General features: G+C 38.1%; 1 protein-coding gene across 3 annotated transcripts; it reads left to right on the top strand.

The window, feature by feature from the left end:
- The first annotated feature begins 270 nt into the window (after positions 1 to 270).
- On the top strand, positions 271 to 17,651 carry glra2 (glycine receptor, alpha 2). Of its 3 annotated transcripts, none has more exons than XM_088083309.1 (9): positions 271 to 612; positions 1,282 to 1,403; positions 5,299 to 5,498; positions 7,773 to 7,996; positions 10,226 to 10,308; positions 10,394 to 10,531; positions 10,610 to 10,824; positions 14,230 to 14,379; positions 15,742 to 17,651. In XM_088083309.1, the coding sequence occupies exons 1-9, from the start codon at positions 527 to 529 to the stop codon at positions 16,021 to 16,023; spliced, it is 1,500 nt and encodes a 499-aa protein (XP_087939435.1). In that variant the 5' UTR covers positions 271 to 526; the 3' UTR covers positions 16,024 to 17,651. The 3 variants fall into 3 exon arrangements, with proteins under 3 accessions (XP_087939435.1, XP_087939436.1, XP_042350717.1); XM_088083310.1 differs by having other exon boundaries at positions 275 to 612; positions 5,299 to 5,366; positions 15,742 to 17,648; XM_042494783.2 differs by having other exon boundaries at positions 278 to 612; positions 5,431 to 5,498; positions 15,742 to 17,647.
- Positions 17,652 to 18,749: the final 1,098 nt, after the last annotated feature.

The raw sequence follows: 18,749 nt of genomic DNA on the forward strand, positions 1-18,749 counted from the left end.
AACCAACTCACGTCCACCACTTTTAAGCCTTGCGCTTGCGCGTAAAGGAGCCGGGAGCTGTCCAAGTGCTGAAACGAGAAAAGGCGTTCCACTTCTATTCCTCAACAGAGCACCGTCCTCCACCTGCCAAACATTTCACTTCATGAGTAACAACACGAGCCGGCGGGGTTGTCTTCTTCACAGAGCGAGATCTTGCCGATCCGAGCCAACGCCGAAAGCTTCTTGCGTTGTTTTTTTTTTTTTTTTTCTTTTTTGTTTTTTTTTTTTTTTTGGGAGTTTCACCCTCTCGGCGTCTGGCCACAGGACTGATGTTTCTTCACACCTCCGCTCCGAGAAATCTGTTTTTGGGAGTTTCATGAAACTAAACTATGATCTGTAGCTGCGTTGAGGAATGTCTACTATATTTTTGTGTGACACAAGAACACCCAAACGCCCACGACTTATTGGTCAGGAAGACAGCGGTGCCCCGATTTGGATTATGTGTTTGACCAATGTAAACATATGGAAGAAATAAAAAAGTGAGCACATGGGAAAACCACCAGGAATGAATCGTTCTTTTATTAAGATTTTGGCAGCTTTATTTACATATTTCATGGAGACAAACAACTTCAGGTTGGTCATTTCATTTGTATGATTTTATAGATTGAAAAAATAATTATTTATCCCTTTTAAAGTTTGGAAATTAAGATAATTCAGTGAATTATAGGCGCAATTTAAGAAACAAAATGAAATGTGCTGTGACTTCTTTCTGCACAGACTAAGTTGGTAATTGCTTGCTAGTGATGCGATGATTAGACTGAAGTTACTCTGTATTGTCATCTGAGTGAACTGTTTTTGTGAGAACCATTTGGTCTTAAATACACATTTTGCCTGTAGTACAATGACTTTCCAATGACATTTACGCACGTAATGCTATTATCATTTTTTCTTTTATGGCACCATGACATTTCTACGATGTTATATGAAATCACAGCACAGGCTACTGAGATATCTGTGCAGCAATCTTACATGATGTGACAAGCTCTGTCTCGTGAAAAGGAGATGCCAACGACGTCGAAATCACACCAGATTGGTTTGATACGTGTGTGCTCCTAAACGCATTTTCTAGTTTGCCTGTGCTTGCCCATCACTCCCAGGCAGCTGCTGGGCGACAGATAAGGTTTAACTCCTGGTTTTCAGCCGCGACTTCAGACTGTTAAAGTGATTTTTCTCACTCTCTCTTTCCGTGTGTGTGTGTGTGTGTGTGTGTGTATGTGTGTGTGTGTGTGTGTGTGTTTCCAGAGCTGTGGATGCCAAGGAGCACGATTCCAGATCATCCTCCAGCATGTCTCCATCAGACTTTCTGGACTCACTCATGGGTCGCACGTCTGGCTATGATGCACGAATCAGACCCAATTTTAAAGGTTTGTTCACCATTGTTTTTTTAATCTTAGCACACCTTTCTTCACACCCAGACTCACCTTTATACCCCCAAAAACCAAAGTAACACCACATTTTTTTTTGTTCAATTAGTGATGGAGTGTTTTTGCATGCAGAATACAGTATCCACCCCCTTAACCCATTGAAACCTGAGCAGATTGGCTTACAAAAACATGGAAAAGGCAAGGAGCAGCTTACCAAGAAATGACCCAAAAATTCGCAAAAAAAAGTAAAAATTATAAGAAATATACCTAAGAATAACAAAACAAAACAATCAACAACAAACAAATAAATAAAAATGAAGTTAAAAAAAGTAAAAACAAACAACAAAAACAAACAAACAGTAAAATGTCCTATGGAAAAATGTGCCTAAAATAATACTACATTAATATTACAAATTTCTTGCAATATGCAAAAACACTTCTTGCAAAATCACTTCAGTTGCTCATTGCCTTCTCTCCTGTTTTCAAATAAAGCAAATTAATTTGCTCAAGATTCAAAGGCTTAAATAGTTGTGAAAGCAGCACAAGGTGGCACAAGAAAATGGATATTGATCCAGATTTCAAAGGGTTAAACACAGCAGACTTACATTATTACTTATCTGGAGATCCAGTTATCTGATGTCCTTGGATAAGAACAATCAATCATTTCAGTTGACAATAACATTGTTATCCTGGTTTGCATTTAAATCATCAGCTAACCCCTCATTGCTTGTTTTCATTTGCCAGAATCATTTCAGATAGAATTCATATCTCCATTAACCCTTTGAAACCTGTGCAAATTGACTTGATTTCCTTCAAAAACATGGGAAGAAGGCAATGACTAACTAAGATAAAGTGATGCAAAAAAAGTAAGAAATTAGTAAAAACAAAATACAAGAAAATTACCTGCCCCTGAAAATTTGCAGCAACAACAACAACAAACAAAAACGACCCCAAACCAAACAAAGAAAACAAAACCAAAACAAAATTGGGAAATGACCTGAAAAAATATAATTATAATATTATATATATTATTATAATATAATTATAATAATTTTGTAAAATAACTTTAAATTCATAACTATGATACTTAGAAGTATAGTGCTCTGGAAAATTTTCCCTAGCTTTTTAAAATTAACTTTTCCTCTAAATCTACTAATTTCATGAAATTTGTGTGACTTTACTTTCAAGTTACTTATTGCCTTTTTCGCATGTTTTTGAAAAAAAATAAACAAAAAACAAAAATAAATTTAAACCAATTTGCCCCCAAGGGTTCAAAGGTTTCAAGGTTTAAATACTTGTGATGCATCTTAACATGGCACAAGAAAAATGATGTAGATTCTGGTTTCAAAGTGTTAAGTAATAATTTGGAAACAAAAAAACAAAAATATCACAGCCACAGTTGCACACAGGGATGCCACCGTGACAGGCCAAATGATGGATGGTAACCCCGTGGCAAGGCTGCAGGCTACTGACTTCCCCTGTTGTTGATGCTATGATGCTGGGGACAGACAGAGCATCTGTCACTGGAACGGAGCTGAGTGAGAGGAGGCCGGCCCGCTGGGGCTCAGGCCCACTCCAGGCTGGGTCAGGTGGGCTGGGATTTGTTGGAGGAAGGGGAGGGGGGTTCCAGTTGTTGAAGCAGCCAAGACGGAGACTGATCAGCAGGATTCAGAAACACATGGCCCAGATCTTTCCTCTCCATCTGGGCGAAAAGGGAAAATGTTGACAAGATTGCTGAAATGGACTTAAGATGGGAGGGGGACAGCCTGTTTAACACCGGCTGGCATTTTCAGGAGGTAAAGAAAGCAACTGTTTCTCTCTCATAAAGAGAGGATGAACACACGTGGATTAAAAAGGCACGGAGCACGATTTTAATGATGTTGGTTATATTTGTATTCTCTCTGTATTTTAGGGCAGATAAAGCTGTCTCATGCACAATCTCTTCTAGCTAGAAAACAAACACTTTTTGCAGGAGCCCACTGCGATGTAAACAGATGATTTCGGTTGCGAACCTGCTAGTCATACTTTGAAGAGAGTGTTGAACTGTATTTCTGAAGGCTGACCTAGATTCCCTTGCTGAGTTTGTTGTGAGGAGGTACTGCTTTATTTTTCTGCTTCTGCTGTTAAATGCAGCTACCTGACGACAAACTGAAGCAAATATTAATACCAAGTGCCATGCAATATTGATGAGGAACGCACAGGGGAAGGGCACTATGAAGGGCTTACAACTTCACTTATCAGATAAGGAAGAAAAAAAAGATTGGCTGTGACTTGAAATGGCATAACATGCCAAGCGTTGCGAAGAGATTTCAGGAGGCCACAAAAAGGACACTATACTCATTAGAGCATGCTGGGTACTTTTTTATTTAGTGTTGGACAGAAAATGCTCTGATCTGATACTGTAGCAAACTACTGTAGAGCTGCAGCTGATGAGTATATTAATTATTTAATAACCTGTAAACTGCTTTCTTGATTCATTGATTCATCTTGAATCTCTTTATGTCTAATCTAAAGTGAAAAAAATGCTTGTTTTTTTCTGACCAAAAGTCCAAAACCCAATGATATTTTGTGTAATATCATGGAAGATTAAGAAAATATTTGCATTTCAAGGGAACCTTATGTATATTTCAACCTGGAGCCTATTTTTTCACGTTTTTTTGTCTAAGTGAAAGCAATGATTTTTGATCATTTTCCAGTATTGAGAGAGACTGCTGCAGCTGGCAATTGCAGAACAGGCTGCATTCAAACATTTGGATCATATGCACGTCAGTTCACATTCATTAAAAGTGCTTGTTTTTACCACTGACAGGCTCAGATTGTTATTTTAAGTGTCTGACAACAGAGAGAGACCTTTTTGATAAAAAGCAAAATGCTTTATGCTTAACCAGGAACAGCTCCAAAATTATTATGGCCAAACCCACCACAGACTCCATTTAAATAATCATTATTTCAGTGTGCATGGAGCCTGTGTATTAACATGTAAAATCTGTGAATTACGAGTTTATTTAAATCAAACCAGAGCTGGTGATTGTTGGAACAGTGGAAAGATGAACCAAGACATTTATATGATTTTTTTGTTTTTGTTTTGTTTCTGTCTATTTTGAATAAGAGGTGTTTTATGATGATAAAATTACTGTTTATTTAAATTGGGTCTGGTGAGGCGATTGAGATTTTTTTTTTAATGCAATCTGAGTCTGTCAGTGGCAAATATACAAACTTTTACTGGTCGAAAATTGACAATGTGCAATTGCCCATTGACATTATATCACAACCTGTTTTTTTGTTCTCTCTCAATACTAGACCAGTTACAAAACCGTTGTTCCCATCAGTCAGTATGACACAAAAACATGGGAAAATAGGATTAAGGTTGAACAATACTGAAAAGATACATAAAGAACTGGGAACCAGCGATTTCCTTGGCACTCGGCAAAAGAAACGAAAGATTATTCGATGATCAAAATATTTGCCCATTCATTTTCTGCTGATCAACTGATTGGCTAATCTTTGCAGCTCAACTGTTTGCATGTATGCATGCATGTGTCTGTGTGTGCATGCATCCTCTACTGAATTTGTTAATAACACACAAGAGATCACTACACAATTATAAAGATTACAACAATCTGCATAGGTCCGTATGTGATCTTTTGAGTCTAGTTTAACAAAGCATGCAGCATGTCACCATCCACTCCTGGAGCTCCTTTAAAATAAAAATAAAAAAAAGAACGCCAGCGCTTGGTGGTATTAATGCATGTTGACATACACAGTGAAACAGCAGCTTGCAAACCAACAGACCCAAATTTCCTGATGAAACATCTTCACTGCTCCAAACCCAGTCGTCCTTGATGATATGGTTTAAGGCTCTTTCCTGTCATGTCATTGTCATTCCATTTCACAGGTCCCCCCGTAAACGTTACATGCAATATTTTTATCAACAGTTTCGGCTCTGTCACAGAGACAACCATGGTGAGTTCCTCTGGCATTTTGGCTGATTTTCTGCACAATGTGTTATCTATCCCTCAACCTGCAGGTCCACCAGTTAATGTTACCTGCAACATATTTATCAACAGCTTTGGTTCTATAGCAGAAACTACAATGGTGAGTTGAGCGTTGTACCCTGACCCCTGCTCAGGACTTAAGATTGAATCATCCTATTTGTTTTTTTTCCTGTTTTAACATTTATCATTGCTGTGTCACAAAGTGACTTTGTTTATGCCATCAAAGAGTCTATTGGCGGATCCATGAGCCACACAGACATCAGATGAGAAATGTGTTCTCTGATTATCTAAATAGGTATTATTTTCTTCTCCTATAATGCACATTATACACATGTTAGTCAATGTTTAATAATTAATGCAAGAATTCTCATCCAGCAAGTCACTTAAAGTGCAGCCAATAATTGGGGAGAGGGGCTTTCAAACAAGCTGATCTACAATATATGAAGGCATCCAGCTGCCTAGGGGGTAAAAATATAAAACCTGCGAGGCGGCATTGCGATCAAAGGATTCATAATGAGTGATAATAACTACTTAGATTGTGAATGAGGGATGTTAATTTGTGCAGGAGCTGTAGCTCATGAGATTGCCAGGAAATTACACAGTTTTAGACATGCATGCAAAATATTTGGAACCGCCAATATTCTGATGAAATGTCAAACAACATAAGGGCCTCTCATCATCATGACATATCAATTACTCTGAGCAACTGAGCTTTGTGGCACTCAGTTCACCACTAACTGCACTGTCAGTTTTCATTTTATAAATCCACCATTAGCTTCTGTAATGGCTCTTGCATTATTATGATTAATAAGAAACGTTATTATAAGGTCAATTTTTTGCAGCTTGCAACAACAGATCATCATCAAGATGGTCATATGTACGAAATTTAGGATTATATTGGCACTTCAGCCCATTCTCAGTCCACCGCTTTGTCAGTGATCTTGGTGTCAGATACCGACAAGCAGAGACACCTTTTGCGGGGTAATGATACACACCAGATGGTGGCAGTTGTTGACGCAACGGGCAACAATCAAACTCGTCTAGGCACCCTTTGAGGCAGTATGAAACACAATGGCTGCCACCAACTACTGTAGTATAAAGACTGAGGAAGTACATATAAGTCAGGCAGGAGGGGTGTTGGATGGGTCAAAGAAACGCTGGACCTTTCCCAGGCGCCCACTGTTTTAATAACAATGTACTGTGCTGGTATGTGTAGAGTGCTGTGGCAGTGACATATGACATTACATAAAGTTAGTAACAACTATACTTATTTTAAGCCAAGCCACGATGTTTTTTTTTTTTTATCAATTTAAGGACTTTTTTTGCCCACTTTATTTTGAAAAAAGACTGTGTGCATGTAATGAGCAGAAACTGTACAAAATGGCAAAAAACATTTTAAAGTGAGAAAATGTAACGAGTGCAAAGTGATGCACCATCCTTGAACATCCATAAGTGATGCACTAGGGTACCTAGTGCATCATATTTTGACATCTAGGTCCACTTATAAAGCGATGGATTAAGTTGGTATAAGAACGAGTTGGGCACTTTTATGATAGTGTTATGGGATTATGTAGATTTTGCCAAATGTGCATTGAAATTCATGTTTTGTTTACCATCCATTCTATTATTTGTCATGTGTTGTTATTCATATTACAGTACTGAAAATGTTTTTGTAACATTTGTGACAGAGTGAATGTGATAAAAGTGGTAAAAGAAGGATTCAAACTCTTTAATTAAAACCAAAGAAGTATTAGCAACTTAATGTACTTGAATTATGAAAAGTGAAAGCACTCATAATGCAAAACGCCCGCTTCCAGACCTTTAAAGTATATATCATGTTATTGTTAGTTAATCTGATTTAATGTGCAAAGAGCAGTTGATGAAAGTGACATAATTTTAATTGCTTCATATACTGATGTGTTGATAATCTACAAAATAAACAATATTAAAATTATAATATTAATATTTATTAAAAGTCAGATACATTAATATATGTGCCCACATTTTGTATGTAAATTGTACTACAGCTGTCAGATAAATATAGTGGAGCAACAAGTATAATATATCCCCTAAGTGGAATAAAATGGAAATACTTGAGTGAAGTATAGATACGTCAGAATTGTACTTAAGAAAATGTACTTAGTTAGATTCTACCAGTCAATAAAATACACCTGCTAGTTGGCGATTTATCATTGATAGATGCATTTTTGTGTATCAAAATAATCACGAATACGTAAGTATACCAGTGCAATCTTCCTATTTCCCTCATCAAAAGGCGGATATCTAATATTAAATCCCGATACAGATGACTGCTTTCTCATAACCCCCAATCACTGGACTACAAAATATGCAAAGCTGCTTGTCATCTCTGCAGGATTACAGAGTGAACATCTTCCTGCGGCAGAAGTGGAATGACCCTCGGCTAGCGTATAGTAAATACCCAGATTCCTCCCTCGACCTGGACCCGTCCATGTTGGATTCCATATGGAAGCCTGACCTCTTCTTTGCCAACGAGAAAGGGGCCAACTTTCATGATGTAACCACAGACAACAAGCTGCTGCGGATCTTCAAGGATGGGACCGTCCTCTACAGCATCAGGTGAAGTGTTGGACACGCTGTTATCAACAACAACAGATTAAATAAGTGCTAAAGATGGAGGTTTACGGTAGAGCTGGTTAGTTGACAGAAAATGAATCTGCAGCCAATTTTATCATTGGTTTATCAGTTTAGGGGCCAGTGTTTAGGATTTTGTTGCTGTGAGTTTGCAGAACTATAACTTATCTCATGTGCCAAGCATGTAGGAGATTAATAGTTGTGGCAAAAAAGGGAAAGCAAAAAGGCAAATGGTCCTATCTAGAGCCAGTGTTTGTCTGATGATTTGTCTGTTTCATGCCACAGTTGAACAACATGGTCGATTCCTCGAGTTAGGACCCGCTCTGTACGTTTGCCCATAGACTCAAATTAGGAAAGAGACCCCTTGCGAAATGACTTGTTTCACTATTGAGATTTTATCCATTTGGTCCAATGACATTTCTTAAGTTTAGAAGAGTCACACTATTACACTGTTTTTACTTCCATTCAAGTTAGTAAAAGGCTAAACAAGAAGTAGCTGACACGACCATCAGAAGTTAGCCCCTCAGCTGCTCTATGATGCAGGCTCCTAGGAAAGCACCTCAGCCTTGCTTCAAATTTTTCCCAGTGGCCACTTGTAGTGTTGCAGGAAAAAATGATCCCCTGCCCCAAAAAAGCATTTTCCCCTAAGATCACCTTTATGAAAGAGACATCTATATAACTGATCACAGGACACCTCAGTCTCCAAACAAGGTGTATTAGGCATCTTTCTATTGTAAATTTTTGATTTATTGAGGTTTTTGATTTGTGAAACGTTGCTTGAGTCGAAAAAATCCATTTAAAAATCCATGACATCATCACAATATGAGCTGAACGGGAACTCAAGGTGGGGCTGGCGGGAGAAACACTACTGCACATACCCAGTGAGCCGCACACCGCAGAAGTTAACGCAGAAGATAGAAACCTTTTTTGGCATTACCATTACCATCATTACCTCATTTTAAGGTAATTAAAAAACAATATGACAATTATATATAATTGCTGCCAATAGATGCCCCTAAATCCTGCTTATGGAACCTTTAAGAAAAAGAAACATGTAAAAAAGAAAAAAAAAACAAAAGCAGTTTTCTTTGTCTTTTATAATAGTGAACTGATAGTCTTTGTGATTTATGCAGACAAAACTAGATCATTTATAAAACATTACCATGTGCTCTTGGAATTTTTCACTGCTTGCGGCATACTGGCCAAGTAATTAATAGAGAAAATATTGGTAGATTAGTTGATAATGAAAATGATTGTTATTTGCAGCCCTTAGTTTACACTGTCTGGTTGTGTTGGTCTTTTACTGAGGTAGAAACCTGTGCTGAGTGAAAAATGATTCTGCAGAGAACCAAATGCTGTGATGCATAGATCACCCCAGGACATGTTCACTTATTGCTTTTCTTACATTTTCTCTCAAACATCAAAGACTGTCAATCCAAAGGATACAGTTTTAAATGGATTTTATCTCATTATGATCACTCCTTTGAAATGGCATAATTCACTGCAGTACTGTACATCCACATACGCGATGTAGATTTTTAATAAAAGAACACTGATTGCAAGAGGGCAAGCTTATCTCAGGGGCATTGTTGAGAATCCAAAGTGAAGATAAGAACAGGAATCTTTCATGTTGGCCTCTCCGCATGCTGAATTTTTGTACATAAAAGCATTGCGAAAGACTCAGAAACATGCAGGTGGGATGGATGGCATTTTAAAGGCCCTATCAGCCCCAAATTTGAGGACAAGATATGAAAATGTGTTTCATTTCATTTCAATACAACTTCAATCACACGCAGCATTCAATTTTCTCTGCAACGATGCGATACGAAGCAGATCAATTTTGAGTCCATTAGAGAGGCTCAGGTGTGGAGGCGGAGTGGGTCAACGGGAGAGATGAAAGGTGGTTAGCCACTCTCACCATTCATGAGAGAAAAGACAGAGTGGGCAGAGTGCGGACCACAATGCATCGCAGAGACAATACGTCGCAGTAATGAAAGTGTGATAGGAACCTGCTGAAGGGAATCCTACATGATATGTCAGAGGCTATCACACAGGAGAAACAATACAGAGATTACCAAAGAAAAGTACAGACTGTGGCAAGCAAATTATTTTTGAACCACAAGTTCACGGTTTAATAAATATATTTATTACAAAATCAAAAATATTCATTGGTGTCCACTGCATCTTAGTGTGTGGCTTTGTCTCGCATCACAGGTTGACTCTCATCCTGTCTTGCCCGATGGATCTGAAGAACTTTCCGATGGATGTCCAAACTTGTACGATGCAGCTGGAGAGTTGTAAGCACTGTCTTCTGTTTTTGTCGCTGCACTTCTACACTTGCATATCAAAACTCTGATTGATCTATTTTTTTTCTGTCTGTAGTTGGTTACACCATGAACGACTTGATCTTCGAGTGGCTGGAGAACGGAGCGGTGCAGGTGTCAGAAGGGCTTACACTGCCTCAATTCATCATGAGGGAAGAGAAGGAGCTTGGCTACTGTACAAAACACTACAACACTGGTCAGAGGACGCACACAACTGTATGTTCAGCTGACACTGCTTTTGCTTTGGTAGCACTGAATTGCATTTGTGTTTCAGGTAAATTCACCTGTATTGAAGTGAACTTTCATCTGGAGCGACAGATGGGATACTACCTGATCCAGATGTACATTCCTTCCCTCCTCATCGTCATCCTCTCATGGGTGTCTTTTTGGATCAATATGGATGCTGCGCCTGCCAGAGTGGCGCTGGGCATCACCACTGTGCTTACCATGACCACCCAAAGCTCCGGCTCCAGAGCTTCTCTTCCAAAGGTGAACCTCTTTAGTTGTCTCTGCAGCATGTGTTTTAAGTTTGTGGGTATAACACATTGTGCTAAGATGAAATTTCTAGGTCTCAATCATGTAAAATCACATAAAAACCCTGTTATGGTGAAACATATCACAAAGTGATGGATTATGAACCAATGCTTTTATGCATTGGTAAGCAATTAATAGGAAATACACACATTTAAGGAATTAAGAACAAGCAAAAGAATATGAATAATGTCTATTTGTAAATGTTTAAATCAAGTTTAACTTCTCATCTATACATGGCTTCTTGAAATCATGAGGTTATGTTGTTGCAGGTTTAGGTCAAACAGTTGCAAGTATCAGTTGTTTGAAAAAACATGATGTATGAAGTTCTGCTGAGATACAGGCAGCTTCGTTAAAAATGTAAGAAGAAAGTGATTTCAAGGCGATCTGAAGGGGAGCATTTTAAAACATGACACACCTCTACAGGTGTAATTGGATGGTACAAATGGTATTATTTTTACCATTTAAAAATGTACATGTATCTCTGATATCTATGGCAGTAATTCCTTTAACCCTTTGAAACCTGGAGAGACTTCACTTTGCTTGTGCTGCTTTCAGACACCTTTCACAAGTATTTAACCATCAAAAATTGGTGTGATTTATTTAAAAAAAATGGGGGCAAAGGCAATGAGCAACTTGGTAAGCAATGTTCCACATTGCAAAAAAAAATGTATACTTATTATTAATTGTATACTTATTATTTCTTAAAAGCTAGGGGAAAATGCCTAGGGATAAAAAGAGAAAATCTGGGGAAAACTATATTTATAATCTTAAAGAGCTTTTTGATTTTGTTTTCTTTTCTTTCTTTTTTTTAACCTATGACGATTTTCAGGTAATTTTCTTGTACTTTTAACTAGTTTTTTGCTAATTTTGTTGTTGTTTTGTTGCTTATTGCCTTCTTACCATGTTGTCAAAAGAAATCAAGCCAATTTGCTCATGTTTTGAAGGGTTAAATCTTTAGGTTGTTTTAAAAAACAGGCAGCTTATGTTTTAGTGAGTCATTATTGCCACGAAAATCCTTTTTTGTTTGTTTGGGGGTTTTTTTTGCCAGGGCATCACTGCTGCATTTCTGGCTTGGATAGTGCCAAGAGAATTAGTACAGTGGGGATAGGGCCAGCAAAACTGGGTTATTTAAGCCAAAACATGATATTTTCCTGACCATTATCAAGTGTTTTTGTGCCTCAACCTATCCACTCATTAACCACAGCATCATTGAAATGTAAAGTTTGTGTCATGATCCTTGGTTCTGTGTTATCTTGTGGACTGGTTTGGGGGTTTTGTGTTATGTTTTCCCTGTTTCATGTTGCACATGTTCTGTTTTCTGTTTTCATTTGAAGAATCACTCCTCATGTGTCGCGTCAGGTTTTACTTCCTGTCTTTGTGTGTTTTCCCACCTTAGTGTTTTTAGTGATTCGTTTCACCTGTCCCTCACTACTCCCACACTCCACTCACCTGTGCCCATTAGTTCTTCCTGCCTCTGTCTGTTTCCACCTGTTTTCTGTCACACCTGTCTTTTGACTGTCTCGTTTGTCCCTGATCACTGAGTCTTCCCTGCACACCTGTCATGCATTAGTCTTGTTTTCTCCACCACAGTGTTCCCTGCCACACCCTTTTGTCAACCATTCCCTGTGTTTCTGTCCTTTAACCTGTGGCCCCGCCTGCTTCACCTGTGTCTCGTTGGTCTAATTACCTCCCTGTCTATATATACCAATGTCTGTCCCCTTGTCCTTTGTTAGTTTGTCTTTAGTCATCATTTGGTTCCTCACAGATTTTTTTTCTGTGTGTTCTTCACCATGTTAAGACACCCCTGAGTTCTTCCCTGTGTTCCCCATGTTTTCCTTGTTGGTTTCAGTTTACTTTTAATTCGTATTTCTTTTGCACTTTGAGTTTTGTTACCTGATTCTTTTTGGGAGATTTATTTTAATTAACATCAAAAGCTCAGTTTTATTCAAATTCATCAACCTGCCTGCCATTCTGCATTTTGGCCCACATTCTGAATGTATACATAACAGTTTCTGTGGTTTGTACAAACGCACAAACAACATTTTTTCTGGCTATTGAGTTGCGTACACACATATGTGCATTTTAAGACATGTACATTTCAAATGAAAAAGCATCTGAATAATTTCCCTAAACCACTATAAAAAAACATGACACTATACATCATGTTTAAATACAAGGTGTGGGATATCTGCAGGGACCTAAAGACCTTCCTCTATATTAAATTCAAGGGTATACAATTAGATTGCGCTATTTGTTCTACATACAACCAGTCTGTTGTTTCTGACATGGCAGCAATATTTTGCAGATGAGATTCATTATGCAGGAAATTATGAAGACAAATTAACTATCGAAATAAGATGACAATGCTAGAACCAGCGATGAATGAAATGAATAGAGTGTAATTCACTGCTGCTGACTGTCTGAAGTACTTGTGACACAGTGGTGTCTCTTTCATCTTGTGAAAGCCACTGTGAAGCTGCAGTGGATCAGAAACACCTTATTTCAGAGATGATTAAACCATAACTGGGCAGCTCTTTTAACCCGCTCGCTGCGATTCACTGCATTCAACATTTTTGTTACAGCAGTGAAGATGTTGCCATCTAAAGCGTGTGTGCATTGCCGACAGCGGTAGTTTACTTTCAATCAGGGTGTATTGCCATGCACATATTGTGAAAGGTACTACAGGCACTGAGAGTTGGATCTTGATGATCAATCACCCTCCACGCATCAGTGTGCACAAATTCACTGAAGGCGTCAGCCACGTCAGAGATCCTCACATAAAAGACACGCATACTGATAAATATTTAAAGAGAAGCCTTTGAGAGCCCCGATTCAAGAAAACAATAACTTAATATGCCTTAACATCCCTCATATAGCTGAGTTGTTTTCCCCACATGCTAATCAGCTGTCATGGAGTTAGATGGTCACAGTGATGAACAGTAAAGGCTTTCAACTTCATCCTCATTTTTTGAAAAGAAACAGATCAAAAAAGTGCTAAAGGTACAAACTAATGCTACGATTCCTTTTTACTAATGAAGGCAGCAATTATTTCCAACTGTTTATGGCCATGCAATCACTGACATCACTGGCAGCTCTGATACACTTGTTAGCAAACATTACCTATAATTGCAGTCATTTAGAAGTCCCAGTTAGCTGACCTAATGAGCGAGATAAAGAGAGGAAAACAGAGAGAGAAAAGGCAACTGCAGATCACCAGGTAGACTGAACATATCTACAACTCAAAATGAAAACATATAAGTTATATTTTAGGTCAAAGCATCAATAAATACTGCATTTGAACTGTTATCTGATGCTGTCACCTTCAAAGGATCTAACAGGGGAATCTGTTTTTTCTTCCAGGTCTCTTATGTGAAAGCCATTGATATCTGGATGGCTGTGTGTCTGCTCTTTGTATTTGCTGCATTGCTAGAATATGCTGGGGTTAATTTTGTCTCCAGGCAACAGAAAGAGTTCCTTCGCCTGAGGCGAAGACAAAGGAGGAATCAGAAGGTAAGCTTGCAAAGTCTTTACAAGGTTACTGTTTGGTTATTGAACTTTTTTCTCTTGGGATGCCAATGTCCAATGGTTGGCTACACTGCTTTGCTTCAGACTGAGATATTTTGAAAATATTTGATAAATTTCGATTCAGTTTATGTTGGCATTAATGGTACCCAGAGGATGAATCCTAATGAGTCTGGTGATGCTCTGGCTTTTTCCCTTGACCAACAGGTCGAGGCTTTCACATGCTCAGTGAAATATATCGACCTCTCCCTCATCAATTGAAACCAAATTTGGTACTAGATGGTCTATTATCTAACTCGATGATTCCCTGGCCACCATGAGCCTGACTTTGTTGTGTTTTTCCATTGATATTTAGTAGCAGAGGACTTCTGTCATGAAAAAATTAAAGACACTGACAAAAATGAAAATGCACAAAGAGACGCATTTAAATTAATCTGAGTGCAGGAAATCAAGTGTTTGATGCTCAAACTTTTATGGCGGAGGACCCTCAAAGCCTTGTTTCTTATGTGGCTACCCAAGCCCCCAGGAACAGTGCAGCAATTTTACATGGAGGCCAAAAGTGGTATTACATTGTCAGGGCTCATCTTGTGATGCAATTAGGCCAAGAAAGACTCATTCTAATAGACTTACACTGTAAAAGAGATGTCTGTAAATAACTGGATACAATTTTTTGGGGATTTTTTTTTTCTTGCTAAATGACTCTTTTCACTACCATGATATGTTAACATTCAACGCTGCTGTAAGTCTCCAGTGCGCTTTCTCTTTGGGCCCAATAATGAAGATCCGCTTCATTTCATACCGTGGAAAAAGAGCTTTTTTTGGCTTCATGTGACACTGAGCAACTTTTATAATAATAAACAGGGGCCTCACTTTAACACTGTATCCAGGTCTCTTTACATATATGTATCCATCCTATTGTTGAAACAAACCATACGCCTATTTCTATTGTCGTGAAATTTAGTGCAAACATTAATGTATACCATAGGAGAAATTATCAAGTCAAGTTATTTTTATATATAGGCTAGAGCCCCAAATCCCAAATAACAAATAGGACTGAAAGAACTGTGCAATCTATACAGCATAATACAACTCTTGTTTCAGATATGAGTTTGTGCTAAATAACAGAAAAATGACTACATGGAAAATCAGGATGACCGATGAAACATTATCTTCATCCCCGAGGCAGTCTCTCTAAGTGGTTTATCATTACAGTGTATCAGGTTATCTTTATTTAATTTGAATGTGTTATCTCATGACTAATGTGGATGTAAGTTCACATTGCTAACAGCAACACTGACCAGCGGTCATTAAGAGGTAAAAACCTATCCACCCCTGCTTGTGTTGTTTCAGGATGATGAAATGCGTGAAGGCCGCTTTAACTTTGCTGGCTACAATATGAGTCAGTGTCTACAAACCAAGGACGGCACAGCTGTTAAGAACGCTGCTCCAGCTCCGAACCCTCAACCATCTGTCCCCAAAGACATAGACACCATGAGGAAGAAGTTTGTGGACAGAGCCAAGAGAATAGACACTATCTCCAGGGCCGCCTTTCCTCTGGCATTCCTCATCTTCAACGTCTTTTACTGGGTCACCTACAAGATCATCAGGCATGAGGACATCCACCAAAAGTAAAGACCCTTGACAAACATTTTTTTTTTCATTTCTCAGATTGAGAAATGCTTGGGAAGCACAGTGAGATGACTGTGCATCGGTACCGTGGTGGTGATGACAGTGGCGATCTTTCAGGGATAATAATGTATAATGTTCATGCATCATACAGTAATGCTCATGTTCTGATAATGTGAACAGCTCTCTTGAGATGCTTTTTGTTGTTGTACTGCTGCATATTTCCTGAAAAAATCTGGAAAATGATTTTAACTCAAGGCTTAGTAACATGCTGGAAAAGATGGACCAAATTTTTGTCTTTGAGTCAATCCTGCCTTGGCATCTGTACAAGGAAACAAAGAAACATTCCATGGATTTGTAACTGTAAGGTAGTCAGACCCTCAAAGACTTTTGTGATTGCAAAAAGGGTATTTCTTAAGGATGCTTAAGACTGTTTTATATCGTAATATTGTCATGGCACTTCCTCTCTGTTTCTACAAAATAAAGCAGCAAACTTCTAAAACATACAGGCAGAAAGCACATCCTTCAGACATTAGGCAGCAGCCCACATTTCAGGCATGGGCGCCAACAAAGCAGATCTGGAATTGGATACCAAGTTTTTATGAAATACCCGAGGCCTTAGATATCAAAGATTTGGTGAGATGACGTGCTTCTCTATTTTTTCAAGCATCTCCTCTCTGTCAGTGGTCTGTCAGAGCCGAATGCAGTGTTTGATCTTTTCTACCTGTGGCCAGACATCCAAAGGTTGTTGTTTCCTTTCTCTCTGAGTGTATTATAAATCACATTCATGGACAACTGATGTCACTTCAAGTCAGTGTTTGAAAGTTTATTCTGATGTTATAAAAGTCGCATTTTTTTTCCTTTCATTCTAAAGTAATTTATTAAATAAACTATCATATATTTCACAAGCTACGTTCATAAAAGTATAACGGCCAAGTGTATAGGTAAGCCTTCAAACTGTGAACACGCACTTCATTATTCAATGTTTGTCATATGCCCATATCCACATAAATTCATTTATATTCCAGGTAAATACTCCAGGTATCTTAGGTATGGTTTTAGAGTTTGAGACTATGTTTTTGTAGATTTAGTCTGATGAAATATTTATTGTAATGGAGGAAAAAGGTTCTGTTTGTTAAAAAAAAGCTTTCTGTATACTTCAACCTCCGCTGTGGCCTGTTTCCCTCCACTTGGCGTGTTTGTTGCTGAATGGTGACATTATGTTTGATGGATACAACAGTGAAGGACAGATCTGCAGAACATCCATGGTACAGAGCAGCTACTGGTCCTTGCACTCCTGATATACTGTAGTGAAGAACCCCTTTCTTGAATGCTATTCCTGAAAAAAAAGTTATTTACTGGTCTGTACATCAATAAAATTGACTGCACCATATTTACTTTATTTCCACTTCTCCTGTCATGTATAAAGTGCATTGTGCCTTTGTCGATGCACTTACACCCCATGCTGCTTTCTTCACATGAAAGAAATGAATAGACGGATGCCTTTCCGGAAAAAAAAACTGATAAATAAAGGCACAAACACACGAGAATTCTTTTCGCGCCTGGGTTGCAGATCAGATCAAAGAAAACGACATACACGGTCTCCTCACCGAGCGCATAAGTCAGGGTGATGACACACGCCATGGATCGCTGGGTGGCCTGGGGTAACACAGATATGATCTGACAGCGGGCTCCCATTAATGCATGATAATGGACTTCACACTGTAGTGTTGAGATTCCATCAGCTGGGGCTGAGCTACCAGTTGAATGGAAAATATTGGCATGTTTATCACAGACAAGAAAGATATTTTACTAGATATTTGGTCAATAAAGGTGCTTTTTAAAATATACTGCATTTAATCCTTTAACATCTGGATCATCCATTTTCTTTTGCTACATTGAGATGCTTTTCACTAGCATTTAAACCTCTAAAACCTGAGAAAACTGGTTTGATGTCTTACAAAAACACTGAAAAAAAAATAGGAAGAAGATTGCAAGAAAAGGCTCTGAAAATGAGCTGGGATTGGGAATTTAAAAAAACACAGAAAAAAACAGGAGGAAACATGTCCAAAAATTATATTTATAATTCTCTTAATTATGTATTTAAAATTATAAGAGGAAAATAACAGTAATTAGCATTATTTTAAATTTACACTTTCTTGAAATAATTTTCTTTTTTGGCTTAATTTTTTCTTAATTTTCTTGTAACTTTATTTTCTTGTTTACTTATTTCTTATTATATTTTGGGTCATTTCTCATCAAGTTGCGCATTGCCCTCTTCCCACATATTTTAAAGAGAAATCAAGCCAATATGCATAGGTATAAAAGGCTTAAATAGTGCCTCTCTATCATACGGTACAACGAACAATTTGCCTCTCCCTCTCATTCACCCATTCACCTATTGTGGCAGAGCTGCAATCAGGGTGCATCAGGAAATAATTTAAGTTTGGTTTCTTGCTCAAGGATACTTTGACATGTGGAGCCGGGAATCAAACTGCCAATGTCGTGATCAATAGGAACAGTTCACTCCAAAATCAAAAATACATGTTTTTTCTCTTTCCTGTAGTGATACTTTTCAGTATTTTTCAGTATATATTGTTTTGATATATGTCTGATGTCTACCTCCTCTCCAATATAATGGAACTAGACGGCACTCAGCTTGTGGTGCTTAAGGTGCCAAAAACATACATATTTAAATATAAAAACTCAACAGCAAAGTTTCTTTCAGGAAT

The sequence above is a fragment of the Plectropomus leopardus genome, chromosome 10 (assembly GCF_026936395.1).
Source record: "Plectropomus leopardus strain MGB_pleo_1.0 chromosome 10, ASM2693639v1, whole genome shotgun sequence".
Classification (NCBI taxonomy): domain Eukaryota; kingdom Metazoa; phylum Chordata; class Actinopteri; order Perciformes; family Serranidae; genus Plectropomus; species Plectropomus leopardus.